Source organism: Python bivittatus, unplaced genomic scaffold (assembly GCF_059951505.1).
Source record: "Python bivittatus isolate LINGU-HERP-01145 unplaced genomic scaffold, Pbiv_v1 ctg000480_np1212, whole genome shotgun sequence".
Classification (NCBI taxonomy): Eukaryota; Metazoa; Chordata; class Lepidosauria; order Squamata; family Pythonidae; genus Python; species Python bivittatus.
The window spans coordinates 1,877,799-1,896,980 of NW_028277075.1; the positions used below are offsets into that span (position 1 = coordinate 1,877,799).

The window sequence follows — 19,182 nt, forward strand, 5'->3', positions numbered from 1 at the left end:
CCAGAGTCCGGGGAAACCATGGCGAGCGGCGGCATCCCGAGGCAATACCGGGACCTGATGGCGGCTTTCGGGGAGCAGGAGTCCAACCAGCTCCCTCCACACTGACCCAGTGACTGTGCCATTGAGCTAGAGCCAGGGGCAAAGCTGCCCAAGCTGAAAATGTACTCCCTGTCAATGAAGGAGATGGGTGCCCTTCGGGAGTTCATAGACAAGAACCTGGCGCGGGGATTCATCCAACCTGCGAAGTCACCATTAGCGGCCCCGGTACTATTCCGGGAGAAGAAGGATGGCTCGCTCCGGATGTGCGTGGACTACCGGGGGCTAAACGCAATCAGCACCGAGTACAAATACCCCCTCCCCCTGATGAAGGACCTAATGTCGCACCTATCCAAGGGGAGGGTGTTCACAAAGCTGGACTTGCGCGAAGCATACTTTAGGGTTAGGATCCGCGCAAAAGATGAGTGGAAGACGGCGTTCAACACGCCGCTCGGAAGCTACCAGTTTTCCGTGATGCCGTTCGGATTAAAAGGGGCCCCGGGGATGTTTATGCAGCTAATAAACGAGGTGCTGCACGACCTACTCTACCAAGGCGTCCTGGTCTACCTGGACATCCTCATCTACACCGAAACCCTGACGGAGCAAGTAAGCCTGGTGCGCATGGTGCTCCAGAGACTGCTGAAGGCGCAGCTGTACGCGAAGCTATCAAAATGCGAGTTTCATCGGGAGCAGCTGGATTACCTCGGCTACCGTATATCCGGTTGGGGGATTGAGATGGACCCGGCGAAAGTGAAAGATGTCCTGGGCTGGGAAGCGCCGCGAACCCGGAGGCAACTTCAAAGCTTCTTGGGATTTGCGAACTTCTACAGGCAGTTCATCCCGAACTTCGCCCAAATCGCTCTTCCCCTGACAGACTTACTAAAAACCAAGGGCAGCGGGAAGCCCCCCAAACCCAGCATGGCACTCGCGTGGACTGCGGAATGCCAGGGGGCGTTTGAGCTAAAATGGCGGTTCACAGCGGAGCCGATCCTGCGCCATCCCGACCTAGATCGGCGGTTTATCATCCAAGTAGACGCGTCAGATGTGGCAACGGGGGCGGTCCTGCTCCAACCCAGCCCGGAGGGGGCCATCCACCCATGCGCCTACGCCTCCTACAAATTCACGGAGACGGAGAGAAGGTGGATGGTGTGGGAGAAAGAGGCGTACGCGGTCAAGTGGGCGCTAGCCACGTGGAGGCATCTATTGGAGGGGGCAGCCGAACCATTCGAGGTGTGGACGGACCACAAGAACCTCGAGGCCCTGAAGACCCCGCGTAAGCTATCCCTCAAACAGGCACGTTGGTTCCAATACTTCAGGGGATTCAGTTTCACCCTAAAACACATCCCCAGGAAGCTTAACTTCCTGGCAGACGGGTTGTCTCGCATGCCCCAGTACGCCAGCCTGCGAGAGGAAATCGTGGACTCCATCATCCCCACCAGCAGGCTGGCTGCAAAGGCGGTAACCCAGAGCCAGACCAAGGGGGAGCGGCGGGACACGGCGCCTGAGGTAAAGCAAGGGTTTGCAGAAGCGGCGGAGCGGGACGCTTGGCTCAAGCAAAATCAAAACGTGCTAACCAGCCAGGGGGGTTTGTGGTGGCACGAAGGGAAGCTGTACGTGCCCGAAGAGTGCTGACGGGGGGTCATGTAAAGAGCCCACGACAGCCGGAACGCAGGGCATTACGGCTTCGTGAAGACACTCCACTTAATTCGGCAGCAGTTCTGGTGGCCAACGCTCCGGAAGGATGTGGAGGCATACTCGGGGGGTTGCCCGGTGTGCGCGAAGGCGAAAGGGGCTAAAGGCAAGCCTAGGGGGCTACTCCAGTCGGTAGCAGACCCCGACGGCCCATGGCAAGAGATCACCATGGATTTCATAGTAGAGCTCCCGGAGAGTAAGGGGAAGACCGCCATTTGGGTGGTCACGGACTTATTCTCCAAACAAGCGCACTTTGAAGCATGCCGGCGAGTCCCCACGGCGGAGAGGCTGGCGAGGCTGTTCGTGCAGCATGTTTACCGGCTGCACGGCGCGCCACGACGGGTCGTCAGCGATCGGGGCGGCAACTTCATTGCGCGGTTCTGGAGGGAGTTCCTGAAGAGGGTGGGGACGAAGCAAGCCCTTTCCTCCGCAGCGGACCCGCAGACGGACAGAGCCACGGAATGCCTGAACGGGGGGCTCGAGCAGTACCTGCGCTGCTACGTGGGACACCAACAGGACGATTGGGCGGAGCTACTGCCGTTCGCGGAAGTAGCCTACAATAACGCCATCCACAAAAGTACTGGCTTTTCCCCCTTCAAAGTAGCCACCGGGAGAGACTTTGTCCCCATGCCGGAGTTGCCTCAGCCGGCATCCCAAATCAACTCCCTGGACGCCTGGTTTGCCCAAATCGACGCCACCCAGTGGGTGGCGCACGCAGCATTGCAAAGAGCCAAAGCCGACTACAAAAAACACGCGGACCGCAAGAGACTCCCCGAGGGGCAGTGGAAAGTGGGGGACCAGGTGTATTTGTCAACCAAAAATCTAAAGACACACCAGACATCGAAGAAACTCAGCCCGAGATTCGTGGGGCCGTTCCCCATCGCAGAGGTCATCAATCCGGTAACCGTCAGGCTGACGCTCCCGAAAAGCCTCGGGAAGATCCACCCGGTGTTCCACTGCAGCCTGCTAAAGCTGCACCAGCCGGGGAATGCCTGGCACAAGGCAGAGGTGGTGCCACCACCATCATGGTCGGTGGGGAGCAGCACTTCGAGATCAACCAGATACTGGACGCCAGGAGGCACAAGGGGCAGGTCCAGCTCCTGGTGCAATGGAAACATTTTCCCAAGTCCCACAGCGAATGGGTAAGCAAAGCCCACATAAAAGCGCCGGACCTAGTGCGGGACTTTTACAACAAATACCCCGGGAAACCGAAATAAAGTTGGGGGGGGGATTTGTTTTCAGGAGGGCGGTATGTCAGGTTCAGCCGGCACGGCGCTTCGGGGAAGCTTGCAGCCGCACCGCACGAACTCCGCCGGCGGTGGCTAGCTGAGGGAAAGAGGAACCGAAAGAGCCGCTTATTAATGGGCCACCTGTGCCCAGCCAAACAGGAAAACCGCAGCGGAAGTTTTAACTCCACACTGATAATGGCGCGAGCCAACAATGAGCGGGGCCGCAGGCAGCAAAACAAGATCACCACGCAACTCAGAACCCTTGGGCTTGCACGTAACAGGGGGGAACCAACCCACGCCAGAAGGGACTGCCAATCAAGGACAATGGACCCTGGTCAAACCTGCCATCATGGACAATTAAGGGGGATTATTGGGGAGACGATAATCCGCAGCGGTAACGCGATCGCGGGGCGAAAAAAGTGCAGGAAGGGGGGAATATAATGAGTGATGCAAATGTACCAAGCCAGTCCTGGCTTTGCTTGTAACCGCTACGTTACGCATGAGTAAACCTCTTTTGTGAACCACACGTGTCACGGGAGTTTCTCTGTTGAACGGGGCAAACCTTACACTGAGTACAGTGGTGCCTCGGGTCACGAACGCTTCTGTTCACGACCAATTCGGGTCACGAACAGCTCCGGTCGCAAAATTTTGCCTCCGTTCATGAACGCTGGACCGGGTCACGAACAGGATCTGCAGCCATTTTCCCTCCCGTGACATGGTCCGCGGCCATTTTCCCGCCCGTGACACGTGGTCCGTGGCCATTTTCCTGCCTGTGACACGTGGTCCGCGGCCATTTTTCCGCCCGTGACACGTGGTCCGCGGCCATTTTTCCGCCCGTGACACGTGGTCGTAGGGAGGGGGACTCTCCCTCCAAGCAATAGCTGCCTCCCTGTCCTCCACGCCAAAACAGATTAATGGTAATTACATTGAATCTTATGGGAAAATTTGCTTTGGGTTGCAACCAATTCGGGTCGTGACCAGAGTCGCGGAACGAATTAAGTTCATGAACTGAGGTTCCACTGTATATTTACTCAGAAAGAAAAGACAACTGAGAGGAAATAGGATACCTCTCTTTTCATATTAGAAGGGTATCACAGAGAGGGCCACAACTCATTCTTTATCATCCTAGAGGACAGGACATGTAATAACCAAATTACTGGAAGCCAGACTCTGGTTCAAAGTTAAGAAGAACCTCCTAATAATAAGAGCAGTTTGACAGTGTAACTAATTAACTATTGAAGTAATCAAGAAAAGCTAGACAGACTTTTGTGGGGGTTGACTTAATATGAATACTTGAACTGAGCAAGGAGTTGAAAATAGCCTAAATGGCCCTTCCATTTCTATTATTTTATGGGAGAGAAGGAAGTGTTTCAGAAGAGTGTCCGCAACTTCCCTTTGGAGTCATCCTTGGATTCTCAGAGGTGAAATTCAGAGAAAAATAGACAGTTGACTCTTGTAACCAAACTAAATGGTTACTGCTTGGATTATAGTTTTAATATGCGATCTGGCAAATTAGGCACCAGATGGATCACATTTAAATCTGAGAAAACATATTCTTGATTAATTTACTGTTGATATACAGTACTGTGCAAAAGTTTTAGGCAGGTATGAAAAAATGCTGTAAAGTAAGAATGCTTTCAAAAATATATATTGTAATTGTTTATGTTTATCAATTTACAAAATGCAAAGTGAGCAAACAGAAGAGAAACCCAAATCAAAATTTGGTGTGACCACCCTTTGCCTTCAAAACAGCATCAACTCTTCTAGGTACACTTGCACAGAGTTTTTGAAGGAACTCAGCAGGTAGGTTGTTCCAAGCATCTTGGAGAACTAACCACAGATCTCCTGTGGCTGTAGGCTGCCTCAAATCCTTCTGTCTCTTCATGTAATCCCAGACAGACTAGATGATGTTGAGAGCAGGACTCTGTGGGGACCAAACCATCACTGCCAGGACTCTTTGTTCTTTACACTGAAGATAGTTCTCAATGACATTGGCTATATGTTTGGGGTCCTTGTCCTGCTGCAGAATAAATTTGGGGCCAATCACATGCCCCCCTGATGGTATGGCATGATGGGTAATTATCTGCCTGTATTTCTCAGCATTGAGGACACCATTGATCCTGAGCAAATCTGCAACTCCATTTGCAGAAATGCAGTCCCAAACTTGCAAGGAACCTCCACCATGCTTCATTGTTGCCTGCAGACACTCATTATTGTACTGCTCTTCAGCCCTTTGGCAAACAAACTGCCTCCTGCTACAGCCAAATATTTCAAATTTTGACTCACCAGTCCAGAGCACCTGTTGCCATTTTTCTGCACCCCAGTTCCTATGTTTTTGTGTATAGTTGAGTCACTTAGCCTTGTTTCCACATTGGAGGTATGGTTTTTTGGACACAATTCTTCCATGAAGACCACTTCTGGCCAGACTTCTCCGGACAGTAGATGGGTGTATCAGGGTCCCACTCGTTTCTGCCAGTCCTGGGCTGATGGCAATGTTGGACATCTTCCAATGTCAAAGGGAAGTAAGCATGATGTGTCTTTCATCTGCTGCATTAAGTTTCCTTGGCTGACCACTGTATCTACAGTCCTCAACATTGCCCATTTCTTTGTGCTTCTTCAAAAGAGCTTGAACAGCACATCTTGAAACCCCAGTCTGCTTTGAAATTGTTGCCTGGGAGAGACCTTGCTGATGCAGTATAACTATCCTGGGTTTTGTTGCTGTGCTCAGTCTTGCCATGGTTTATAACCTGTGACATGAAACTGTCTTCCACAACCTCACCTTAGTAGCAGAGTTTGGCTGTTCCTCACCCAGTTTTAAGCCTCCTACACAGCTGTTTCTGTTTCAGTTAATGACTGTGTTTCAACCTACATATGAAATTGATGATCATTAGCACCTGCTTGGTATAATTGGTTAATCATACACCTGATTCTAATCCTACAAGATCCCTGACTTTGTGCAAGTGAACAAAGTGTGCAAGTATAAGAATTGATGCTGGTTTGAAGCCAAAGGGTAGTCACACTAAATATTGATTTGATTTGGATTTCTCTTCTGTTTGCTCACTTTGCATTTTATAAATTGATAAACATAAACAATTACAATATATATTTTTGAAAGCATTCTTACTTTACAGCATTTTTTTCATACCTGCCTAAAACTTTTGCACAGTATTATATTTTAGGCAGATAATTGAAAAAAGACATCACTCTAAAAATCTATTATTCTCCAGTGACATTATTCCAGTAATTTACTATAATGTTATTCTATCATATAACATTTGGAATAGACTAAACTGTGGTAAAGTATATGAACAGGGAGTGTGGTGGTACTATATATTCTGGACTAAAAGTGCTTAATATATCATATTTTTAGAGAGGGAGTATTATTTGAAAGTTTCCTCCAGCAGCCTCTCTATTAAATGTGAATGAATGTCAAAGAATGGCAGACCATCCACTTCCATTGCCAAACTTGCAGTTTTTCCACTGCGAACGTGATGTCGCTGTAGTATCTTCAACATGTTTTCTTCCTAGATAATAAAATAGACAATATTGTATAAACAGTACAAACATTTTGTTCCCTTTAAAAGTTAGGTTTTTATTTTAATTCCCCAGTTGGAAATCCCTGTCAAAAAAAAGGGCCATTAAATAAATAGATGAAAGTCAGGAATTCAGTTTAATATTTACTCCTTAAGTTCACAGTAAGAGTCATCTTGTTAGGGAGATTTTAATTCCTGTTTTCTTCTAGAGTTGTTCTCATTAACTATAAAATCTTGTCACTCAAATGTTAAAATGCATTTTTCACTATCTAATTACTGTAACTTGGAAATGTAAGAAGGGAATCCATTTGTATGAAATTGCTTTCAGTGTCTTCATTAGAAGTTATTATGTTGGAAGAACTTCCATGCTAATGTTGTTTACAGTGCTGAAATTTGGCAAAATAATTTCAGTTTACAAAATAATCTATAATTACTGATGCTCTGCTTTCATAGTAATGTGGTAAAACGAAGGATTGAATTGAGGAGTAAGTTGTACAATCTGTCTGAAGTCAAAGTGTGGTAGAGAGGGATAAAAAGGATGAAGCAGTGAAGGTAAGTCCACCAAGGTCAGAAAGATGGACCAATGAACAGATGGGGTATTGAGAAGGAAAGACATGGAAAGCAAATGGAAAGAGAAATGCCATCTGGAAATACAACATCATTAACACTATGATTCACAGTCATCTTGATGAATGAGAATCTAAGTTCCAGATCTGTATTCTGCAACACATATTAATCTTAATATCATTCGTCAGTTTCCCACATGTTAGTTTTGATGAATAAATGAATCTATATCAACAGTCTAGAGACCTACAGGTAGTCCTTGCTTACCGACATTTATTCAGTGATCATTCAAAGCTATGATAGCACTAAACAAAAGACTTATGACCAGTCCTTGAAGTTCTAGCCATCATAGCACCCCATGGTGACATGATTGCTATCTGGGTGCTTGGCAACTGGCTTGCACTTGTGACGGTTGCAGTGTCCTATGGTCACATGATCACCATTTGCGACTTTCCCTGCCTGCTTCCCACAAGCAAAGTCAATGGGGAAGCCAGCAGAGAAGGTCGCAAGTTGCTCCAGTAAGTTACTCTCATCCTCCCGTCTGTCAGCAGCAACCCCTGGCCCTGCCATGCCTTACTTACCTGCGAGCTGCCTGAGACTAGCTTAATGACCCACAATCCTTAATGACGGCAACGGGAATGCCAGGATTGCTGTCGCTAAGTGATGCAGTCACGTGATGTTGTGCTTTACGACTTATTGCTTAGTGATGGAAATTCTGTTCCCAATTGCCATTGTTAACTGAGGACTACCTGTACTTTACAATAAGACCATGAAAAACTTGCATGAATTCAAAATTGCATTATACTGCCCCAATCTAGTCCTAGTTCTGCATAAATAATGGCATAAAATTGTTAATGACCCTGCTGAGAGTGAGCACTTTCACCTGCATTTACTTTACTATTGTAAGTTTGAGGGGTTATCAAAGAGATGACTAACAGGCTAGATATGACCAAGCACATTTGTTAGTTTAGAAAAGTTTTTAAAAAGAATCATCATGGCAGCTAAATAGTTAGCTAAGATTTCTGGATGAAGACTTCAGTTACACACATCTATTTAATCTGTAGCCTCACTCACTTTGCTCTAGAAAACTAAATATGTGAATTCAGGGGTCATAGTTGGGTATGTAGGTATTTAACAGAGGCAACTCTATTTCAATAGCTACCCAGCAATCATCCAGTGTTGGTAATCTCTACATATTGCTTCCAATCAAACCATATAGGAAACATTTATTATCCCATGAAAAACTTCTTCCAAAATGGTACCTTAGCCACAGAAGGTAATGCCGATGCCCAGTTCTTATACTTGGAAAACCTGGGAAATCCAACAGCTCTCCTCAGATAGCGGTCATGTATTTCACATGTATTGAGGATATAAAGCCCACAAGCTATAGCATAGCCTCCCCAGTTGGAAACCCCTGTCAAAAAAAAGTGCCATTAAACAAAACACTTGAGCTAAAATAGCTGCATGATATTAATAATAAATATGTCGTTTACAAAGGACAGATCTATAACTGAAATTCAGCACCATTAATATTTGGACAACAGGAGGAAACATAAAAGAAGCCTTCCTCATCATTTCCAGGATCAACTGAATCCTGTTTAAACACAGTAATGTGCTTTGGTTTATTTGTTCAGGGAGTAATAGGTTAATTTATGCCTTTGATAGCAATAGTGTAATTTGTTCCTGACCTTCTAAAGCTTGGTTTAGATGATTCTCAAAACATGGTTTAGCACCAACTTGGGGGGCTCCAGATATTTTTGATTTTGCTTAGCACTAGTTCTATCCAGCATGAACAATGGTCAGGGTATGGAATTTTATTACTTAATTTATTTAAATAATTTATATGGGCACCCTTCTCAGTCTAGTGATTCTGGGTGGCTAACAATATATAAAAAATAAAATAACGTAATACAGGTAGTCCTCGGGTTATGACAGCAATTGGGACTGGGATTGCCATTGCTAAGTGATGCGTCACATGACCACACTGCTTAGCAACTGCAATCCTGGGCAGTCCCTGTTGCTGTCATAACCCCAAGATGCGTGAGTCATTAAGTGGGAAGAGGCCAGAGTCCCAAGCAAGGAGCACAGGGGTGCTGCGGAGTGGTGGCAGTAGGGGAGTCTGGGGAAGGGCTTGGGAAGGCTGGCAAAGGCTGCGCATGAGTCAGGGAAGGCTGGGGGAGGGCTGGCAGAGGCTGCCCTTGGGAGGGGGATGCTGCATGTGGGAGAAAAAGCAGGATCACTTACTGGAGCGACCTGTGACCTTCCCCTACTGGCTTCCCTATTGACTTTGCTGGTGGGAAGCTGGAGGGAAGATTGCAAATGGTGATCATATGACTGCAGCTCCCTGTGACATCGTAATTATGAGCCAGGCACCCAAGAGCCTGGATTGCGATCACATGACCACAGGGCTGCTGCAATGGCTGGAACTTCGAGGACTGGTCATACATCCATTCTTTCAGCGCTGCTGTAACTTTGAATGGTCACTGAACAAGTGGATGTAAGCTAAGGACTATCTGTATAAGTAAACAACAATATAGTACAACTGAGGCTGCTAATAAACCATCTCATATTTATCACAATACATATCAGGCTCCACTAACATCCCGGCCCCAATGTCTGAGGGAAAGGTCAGGTCTTCAGGACTTCCACAAAGCTAACAGAGTTGGGTCCATCTGAAACTTGGGGGGATGCTGTTCCTACTAGACATAGTTTCACAGAAAAGACCCAGAGCATGCCCACCCTGCTGGAACTGGTGGAATGAGTAGAGACAATGAAGACAGGTGATCGCACAAATAGCATGTCTCTGTGCCACCCAGGGCTTTATAGGTGACAACCAGTACCCCGAATTGCCTACAGAAACCTACTGGGAGCCAGTGCAGCTCACAAAGCAGAGGCATTAAATAAGTGTACTGTGGTGTGCTCACAACTGTGCACACCACTGCATTCTGGACCAGATGCAGCTTCCAAATGCACTTTAAGGACAGCCCCATGTGTAGTTCATTGCCACAATCTTGCTGGGAGGTAACTAAGACATGAGTGACCACAGCATCCCAATGCAGGAATGGATGCAATTGGCATACGAGATGGATTTGTGCAAAGGTCCTCCTTGCCACGGTTGCTACCTATTCCTCAAACAGGAGCCATGAACCCAAGAGGAGCCCCAAACTGTGTACCAGCGCTGTTTGGAGGAGTGCTATCCCATCCAGGGTAAAAGATGGATAATCTCCAGGGTCCCTAAGACCCAGAGTCATTCAATCTTGCTAGAGATAAATTAAAGACTATCCTTCCCCATCCAGACCTCCACAGCCTACAGGTGCTGGTAAAGAACCTTAATGGCATCACTTGGATAGCCCAGGGCTCTGAGTGTCCTCAGCATACTTCTGATAATTAACCCTACAAACTGTGTCTCCCCACTTCCAACCTCTTAAACCGGTCCAGAAGGATACCATGATCAATGGTATTGAAGGTGGCTGAAAGATCATGGAAGGCCAGGATAGGTGTATCATCCCCATTTTAAGCCTGCCAGAGGTCATCAGCAAGTGTGATCAGTGCCATCTCAGTACTGATCTGAAATTTGCCTGAAAAGAGTCTAGATAAACTGCTTCTTCCAGCATAGGAAGCCTTCCATCTTCTCAACAACCTTCTCTAAGGAGGGAAGGTTAGAAACTGGATGAAAATTGTCTTGTGGAGGGCAAACCACTGCATCCTTCAAAAGAGGTGGAACCATTCCCTCCTTCAAAGGAGCATTCACGTTAAACATCAATGGGAAGCCCAGATTGAGTTGGGCTCAATCTGGATAAGAAAGCAGTGCAGGCCATCTTTTCCTGCCTAAAGGACAGCCACGTACTTATATAAAAGAACATTTAAGTTTTATATTTCTATAATAGTGGCACAGAAATTTGTGGAAGCGAGACTTTTCTGTTGCAGTATTTGTGGTTTGAAATACTATTCTGTAGAGAACTGTGGGAACAGATTGGCCCTGACTCTGCCAGTCTTTTGCAAGGTCTTGAAGACGTGGTTGTGTTCCAAGGCATAGAGGTGCTGGAGCCCATGAGGTGGTATTTTAATTCTTGTTTGATTGGTTTTTACCTTAGCTGCCAGTTATGTATTTTATTTTGCTATTGTTCTGTTTTTAACTGCTGCTTGCTGTCCAGAGTCACCATGATGGGATGGCAGGTAGCAAAGCTGATGAACAGCTTGTTGTATGGAAGAGGATCTAGGTGAGGACTGAATAGAATAATCAGAAAAGGAAATGCAGCTCTTTTTGGTTCCTTCCTATGATTTTGCACATACACATATTTTGGCTTGTTCAAGACTTACCTGCAATAACTGCAAAATCAGCTTCCACGTCACAAGCTATAACATCACCATTTTTAATGTGCTTCTTTACAGCTTCTTTTACTTTTCCCATTCCTAATTCATTTCCTCCATCCCCAATACCTAAATTAAAATGGAAGAATGTACAGTGAAATATTACAATACTAGATTTAATTTTTGATACCGGTGATTCCTCTAGAAAATCTGATAAGAAATTAAGAACAAGTGAGGTTGTTAATATTATGTACTGTAAGTAAACCTTTTATTTACAGAACTGTCACAAGTCTACTGTGACCACCTCCCATGAAAACTGCACTCTGGGTAACCACTGAAATGTCTCAGCTTTATTGATCATGCATATTAATATTTGTATTTGCTTTCAAAGCAACAAGGAAAGATAGTTAAATAAAACTTCCTATTGGGGAATTTAGACTTCTCTCATTTCTTTATCAATTTTGCCAGGATGACAAAATAATCAAAATCTTAAGCGTGATGGGAAACTTGGATTGTTGGCTGAACTGCTGACTTATTAATATCAGCATTTGTGCATGCTTATCTGTCTGCAGGTTTATGTAAAACACCTATAATATCAGTATAGTTGGGGCAGACTAGCAGTTGGCATATACCATTATAGCCTTGCCCAAATGTAACGGCCATTATCTTTAAGGATTAGAAAGGTTTTGCAATAGTTACTTCTATTCACAAAAACTAAGATGTTTTGTGGTGGCAAATATTTTGGTATTACCTTGCTTATATAGGTGTACTTTTACTCTTAAAAGTAGTATGGTTGTCTAAAAGAACAGACTTATACATGTCTATTTAGAAGCAACCTCATAGAGATCAGTGGGGCTTATTCCTAAGGTATGGAATGGTATAGGAATGCCCTCAGAATAACCCCACAAAACATTCTGCAGCTATTAAAGGCAAGTGACAGATACCTACTATTTAAGTCTTCTGAAAAGTCACAGAATATATATTCTCAAACTTAGACAGAAGCAAATGTTAATCTATGAGAGAAATTCTATTTAAAATCCTATAAAGTTACTGTTAAGGAGATCCTCCCTCCCAATATATTCTACAATATGCTGCTAATGCCATTACACTACACCTAGTTTTTAAGAAATATGGTCAAGCTCATGACAAACATGGAGCGATGCAGACATTTCATTTCACTACTAATTTAGCTTTATTGATTTTTTAATTAAAATAAAATCCAACACTTTTCTATGGAGTCCATCTGCTGAATAGTTCTTACAGGTATGTTAATTTTTATGAGGATATGTATACATACATATGTGCATCTTTGTATATATATGTGTGTGTATTTGTGTGTGTAGATGTATATACACACACATATACATATATCATAACTATGCAAAAATAATTTTTCTCCAGAGGTACCACATTTAACCTCCAAAGGAGAGAGAGTCACTTTAGGCTGACTGAAAAGAATAGAAAAGAGAGGAATAAAAGACCCATTCAACTGAAAAGCACTGTTTTTTCACTTCTTCCCCCTTTTTTTCTTGCCTTCCAGTGCAGTGATCTCTTCCGCCTGCCCCATCTCCAACCTGATTTTTAAAAATCTTTTTGTGCTGTTGTTTCTGCTGGAGTGGGGGACAGGAGTGTGTGTGTGTGTGTGTCCGTGTCTGCTTCAGTGTGAAAATGAGCTATGTATGTGAGTGATTGATAAAGATGACAAAGGATCAATTTTATAAATGGGGTATCTTGTTTTACAGACTTTAACCCATAATATTCTTTTTTTTTTTTTTTTTTGTCCTGGTCTTGACCATTTTTTGGCGTGTGGCTTCTGGCAGATATAAATACATATACATTCATGCATATATGTAACAAACACAAGTATGACATATGCACACATTTATTGGAGAGACAATATTTTCCAGGACTGGTTTCAGCTGGAATTGTCAACCCTAAATTAACAGGGTAGGAAGCTGGGTACTGCAAAAAATTATTCCGTCCAAGAGAAGACTTTGCTGTCTGTCCAAAAAGTGGTCTTAAACATGGAGTGAGGTAAGCTATTAATAAGCAATTAAGGATGCAATCCATTACAAATACACTTGAAAGTGTGGTAATAGCCAGGGATTCCTAAGTTTTATCACCTTTTGGCTATGACTCCAAACTTTAAGAATAGCTGTAAAGAGACAGGTCCTCTTGCCAATACTGAGGTAAATGTCTTAAACTAATATTCACCATCAGCCAAAATATGCAAAACGAAAATAATGGATAATGCTAGGCAATCTGATGAAGTTTCTTCCCCAACTCAGGTGGTGCACACAGACCAACAACAAGGATTTGGTCTATAAAATGTCTAGACTGTCGTAAGAAAATAGAACAATATCAGTGAGAAAATATTATCCAAATAGCATTAAAACATCAGAGAATATGCAAGTGCATTCAACCACCATAACATGCAGAAACAAAGCAACGTAGGAAAATCATGCAGAACATGGCTTTTGGAATTCTTTCCAACCCATTTACCAGCAGTAATCATAATTAGCATTCATAGTTCTTCTGTGTAATGAAATAAGATATTGCATCTGTGTCTGTATGTGCACCTTCTCCTCAGGGCCTAAACTGGGTGTGTGTTCCTGATCTCCCCTTATGCTGAAGAGCTCTATTGGCATGTTTTGATTTATTTATATGTGTGCACTTTCTTCCCAGGATCTAAGCAAAATAGATGCATATGTGTTGCTTCTGTATATATTTTTCTGCTCTCCCCTTGTGTTGGGTTTGTGTCCATGCAAAGCACATGGCAGGGTTAGAATAAATTCCACATTATTAATACATTTAAAAAGCATTCCATATTTTAGAAAATTAATTTCAAAGAGCATCAGTAATAATGATTAATTGGAAATTGCTCTAGCAGAAATTCCTGTCTCCATAACTCTGAACACTTGAAGCTTTAAGAGAGCTAAATATTTATCAATTTTGAGCTCCAATTCTTACACCTCACCATTAGTTATTCCATTTGCATAATGGACCCTGTCCTGAATGTCTCCAGGTGGTTCATAATAATACTAGTACAGTTATCAGGTCATTGAAGGAAAATACACCATACCTGTTGTAGTAATTCCTGGGAGAGTTTGCGCAGCTAAAAAGAGTTCATCAATGGGATCTACTAGATACTTAATGTTAACTTTTCTTGCATTATAGTAATTGCCATCAGCAGCCATCCCAGCACGCTCTATTGCTATCAAATGATTAAATCTAAAGAAATAAATAATGAAAAAAACTTAAGATTCAGTTCTAATGCTAATGATAGTTTGCTTTACCCAGCATTACTCATGAAGGTTTCTCAATAAAATCTGAATATATTCAAAAGCCCATATATTCCATTTACTATCAGGAATCATGAAGAAAGTTCTCCATTTGATAATTGCTCAATTTCCCCAACTCTGCTTCCTTGAGTTCCTGCTCCTTCTCTCTGCCTTACCATCCAATGTAACTCCAGTTCCCCAATCTATCACCCTAGTCTTTGTAATAATATACATTTCCTTTGGCTAACTCTAACCTTTCCCTGTCTGGTGCCCCCCAGCTGACATGGATTATAACACCATTCATCCCCTACTATAGCTGGGAATTAACCAGGCTGGGGAAAGCTGGTTTATAACCTGAATAGAATTTTTCCCTGCAAATAGGCCATTTTTTCCCTTATCTTTCTCCCCACCTCTGCCCACATGTCCTTTATGCTATCCCCTTAGCATTCTCTTTTACGCCATCCATTTATTTCTTCCTGCTTCAAGAGAGTGCCTGGATGAAGTACTTCCCTTGACTCTTATCTTTCCCGGAAAAAGCTGCAGGTTGGGCAGACTCCCAGAGAAAAGCCGTTCTAAAGCAGCCCTGGTTGCTATAAAGTCAGCCAGATGGTATCTTTAGGAAAGGCTAGCATCTGTGATGTTATATGGACCTCAGGAGCTGAGCCCTGTTCCCGTGTCCTAGACTAAAGACTCTCTGAGATATGCTCAAGTATGGCACTACTTTGCTTCTGGGGTTGTATACCTTGGCTTTTCTGGATTCCCATCTTCACATAAGAATTGCAGAGCTGAATCTGCAGAATTGCTTTGGTAGCTGATCACAGGGATTGGCGTTTCCAGTATTTCTATAGTGTAGAGAAAGAAAAAAGTAGCTTGGATCATGACATTAATCATGTCATTGCTAGACCTGTGCAGAAGGGTCTTCCAGATACACAGAGGCTGCTGTGCCTTCAAGCAGCTGTGCTTCCTTCCCTCCTACAGTCGGTGGATCCAGAGGGACATGTTGCTAATGAGCAAAGTGCCTCACCGGATGATCTGCACGTGCCTGATCTGTTTCACAATGATTTGTTTTATCTTCTCAATGTTAAATGCGATCAGTTGTGTGGTTGAAATTTTCAGGATAACCTCTTTTGTAAAATATGAGGATGAATGTAAAAAAAAGATATGACTGACACAGACCTAAACATGTGGAAGTTCTACTGATTTCAACAGAAGAGAACTAAAATATTTTTAACAAATCTTTCTTAAAACCAAATTATTTCTGGTTTTTAACCTTGGCTAGATTATTCCCAGCTCAGTTGCACAGAATAATTAAATCTCACAAGATACTGGGTGAAATACTTAACTGCAATATAAGATATTCCTCCCATTTTAAAAGGAAAATATTTTGGGGGAAAATCCTCTTGTCTTCCTTTCAGGTAAATAGAATACTCACTACAAGCAAGTGTAATTACAGTATCCTAAAGCCATCCTTACTGGTTCCTCCCTTCTCAAAAAACAAACAAAAAAGCAAAACAAAACCCCAACAATCCTGTAGAAAAAGCTGGTGACAGAGAAAGGCCGTTCCAACAGGGGCGCCTGCAAGGGAGAGGAGAGGCTGAGGACAAGACAAAGATGGCAAGCACCACCATGCATCAAAGCTGTGCCCCTTTGTGTGTGCATGCAACATTGACACATGTACAATGGCCAGGGCTTCGACTGCACCTGCCATCTTGGCTTTTACACCCCCCACCCTTGTGGACACCCCTGCACTCCAAAAGAATAGGCCATATAAACCTCAGCTATAAGGCCCATATTTGTTGCTTATGGGACTCAAGAGTTTTCCATATAATTAGCTCTATTGTGCCTGGGATCCATGGGAGATGTAGATTCTAAAGCTTCCTTCCCCAGATAAATGCTTTTGATCGGTAAGTACTGGAACTTAGAATTCCTATGCATATTTCTGATAGAATAGAAATTTGATGAATAAATACATAAATCTGTGGGAATGGATAATCTGTCATCCATATGTCTCAAACTTTTAAATGTTAAAAGTGAAGCTGTACCCATTCTCTTACCCCTAGCCAACTCATTTCTTTTGTTTCCCTTTCTTTTTTCAGACAGTGTAAAACTGGTTAGTACCATGTTTGTTATGAGCTGAGCTCCAGTGGAATTTGACTTGGCTCAGAGCAGTCTTGGGAATTCTGAACTGGTACAGCTTACTTCAGATTTCCCTGATTCTAATATTTATCACATCTTGATCTGTGCACGGAACAAGCCAAATCCTGAACCATAATTTAATATATATTTGAAATGATCCAATCACACATAATACAAAAAAGTACCAGCTCTCAGCAGAGGCTGTTTGGAAGGAGAAAACATAAAAGACTTAGACTAGATTTGCACGTTGTTCTACACCATAGTTTGTTTAACTAACAAAGTGGCTGGGATTCTCAAAAAGAAAAAAAAAAAGCACCCCCCCAGCTATAAGCCAAAGTTTACAAACCACAAGAGCTAGACTCACTGCCCCATGTTATAGCTTAGAGTGATAAATGAAGCCAACCACAGTAGGCAGATTTACCTAGGTATCTGCCATGATGCTGGTAAGAGTTTTAAATTATGTTTTACAAAACACTATTATAAGAATGTAATTTCTCACAACACACTAGCAGTATTGTCATAATACACCCACTTTGAGAATTACTGTTCTAGATTTTAAAACAGGAGCATAAAAAACAAGTCAGCACTAATAAATGAAAATGGACAATTTTAAGAAACCAAAATACCTTTCAAAATAATCAGATTATAATGGGCCATATCATACCTTGCTCAACAGCTTCCTTGATAATCTTTTTATTTAAATCGAGAGCTCTTTGATCAGTTACTATAACTACATTTTTTCCCATGGCTTTCAAGATGGCTGCCATTGCAATGGCTCCAGGTGGCCCATCATTTTCTTCAGGAGGCTCATAATTGAAATGGGTGGGAAATCCTGTAGTGATCAACACTGACTTTGCATGGGAAAGCGACAGGCATGCCTTCAGAAGTTCATCCTGACAACACAGATCTTTAATACCTCTGTTGCCTAAACATGGATAATACAAATATTTTAGACTAAGATCATCTCTGAGCATAGTGCTTTGCCATTAACATGCTTATCTGGATGGGCATTTATTTATTTAAAAACCCATGCTTTTAAAATAAAACTAATTTGTTCTGATTGCTGATAGATAAAAAGTCTTAAGCTAATAGATGCAATGGCTCACAGTATCAGGCAGTGAGATGGGAAGAAGATCTCAGAGCTGCTATGCCAATTTTTCTTCTTGCCCAAACATGCAAAGAGCTTGGTAACTATTATTCTTAGAAAAGGTATTTGCTTTGACCTCCCTCTGATTTTTTACCTATTTCAATACAACTCTGGATGCATTGCTCATTCATATTCTATAGAAACTCTGGGCAAAGTAGGATGGTTGAGCTATAAGTTAAGCATCAATTAAATGTTGACCTAAATTATAGAGATCACTTTTTCTAATAAACATTTTAGACTCGTAACATGATTGTGTTTTTCTCTTTTTCTTACCTGGATCTATTCCTATTATATCTTCTAAACATCTTATTTTCTTTACAGCTGCTGTTGAAGCAATGCTATAATGCAAAGGATCCTGACAAATACAGTGGACTTCAGGGAGTTCTTTATCATTACCAGCTGTATCTTCAACTTTCAAATCAGTGATAAACATGCAACCAGGTGAATGGGTAAAAGCCAGTGGAGATTCTGGGGAAAAAAAGAGAATCTCAGTAAGCAGTATATAGCAGGAAAGGAGACCTTTCTATTATCTGGGAGGAGTTTGAGCATGTGAGTCTTGAGGAAGTGGACAGAGTTCTCAGAGCTGTTAGCACAATTACCTGAAGGTTAGATCAATATTCCTTCTGGCTTGTCAAGACTGCCTGGGAGAAAGTAGTGGTGCATTTATCCTTGAGTGAAAGGTGGTTTTTAATTTTTATTTATTTATATAATTTCTATAGCTACCCATCTCAATCCAAGTGATTCTGGGCGATGAACAATTTCAATAATTAAAACCATTAAAACAATTACAAATTATACTTATAGGCTGCTGACAGTTATCATAAAAATTACATAAAAGTCAACAGTGCAACCAAGTAATGCGGTCCTTAACACTTTTGGGATCCCAGACTTGGACATATACCCTGGTTTTTAAAGCCTGATGCAAGGCTAGCAGGGTCGGGGCCATTCTGAGTTCCAAAGGAAGAATTCCTCTTGCTTTGAAAAGACAGTGGTGTACCTTCTCCTCAAGAAACTATAGCTGGACCCAAAAATATTGAACAACATTTATCTAGTTTTCAACCTCAGCTTTGGGGGAAAGGATGTAGAAAAGGTAGTGTGCAAGAAGAGATAGTCATGAATGAAAATATGATAAATGAACGTCAACAGAATATAAAAGTGAGTGACCAGAAAAGGAATAAATATATGAACATCTTAGTATTGGATACTCTGTAGCTGATAGAGTCTTTTCCAACTATTACATTTTATTAAAAGGT

General features: G+C 42.8%; 1 protein-coding gene across 7 annotated transcripts in view; it reads right to left on the reverse strand.

Moving 5' to 3' along the window:
- DGLUCY (D-glutamate cyclase) overlaps positions 1-19,182 on the reverse strand; it is a 54,201-nt gene that overhangs the window by 19,326 nt on the left and 15,693 nt on the right. For 3 of the 7 annotated variants that reach the window (XR_015796934.1, XR_015796935.1, XM_088145234.1), the window contains exons 7-12: positions 18,203-18,397; positions 17,447-17,707; positions 15,389-15,488; positions 14,448-14,596; positions 11,375-11,494; positions 8,317-8,468 (exon numbers count right to left, since the gene is read on the reverse strand). Coding sequence is in view for 5 of the 7 variants with exons in the window: in XM_088145234.1 (XP_088001360.1) it covers positions 8,317-8,468; positions 11,375-11,494; positions 14,448-14,596; positions 15,389-15,488; positions 17,447-17,707; positions 18,203-18,397 (977 nt within the window). In the remaining 2 variants the exon portion in view is untranslated. Of the gene's footprint in view, positions 1-6,077; positions 6,482-8,316; positions 8,469-11,374; positions 11,495-14,447; positions 14,597-15,388; positions 15,489-17,446; positions 17,708-18,202; positions 18,398-19,182 lie in introns of those variants that run through there. The other 4 variants (XM_088145237.1, XM_088145233.1, XM_088145236.1 and 1 more) reach the window with 4 other exon arrangements.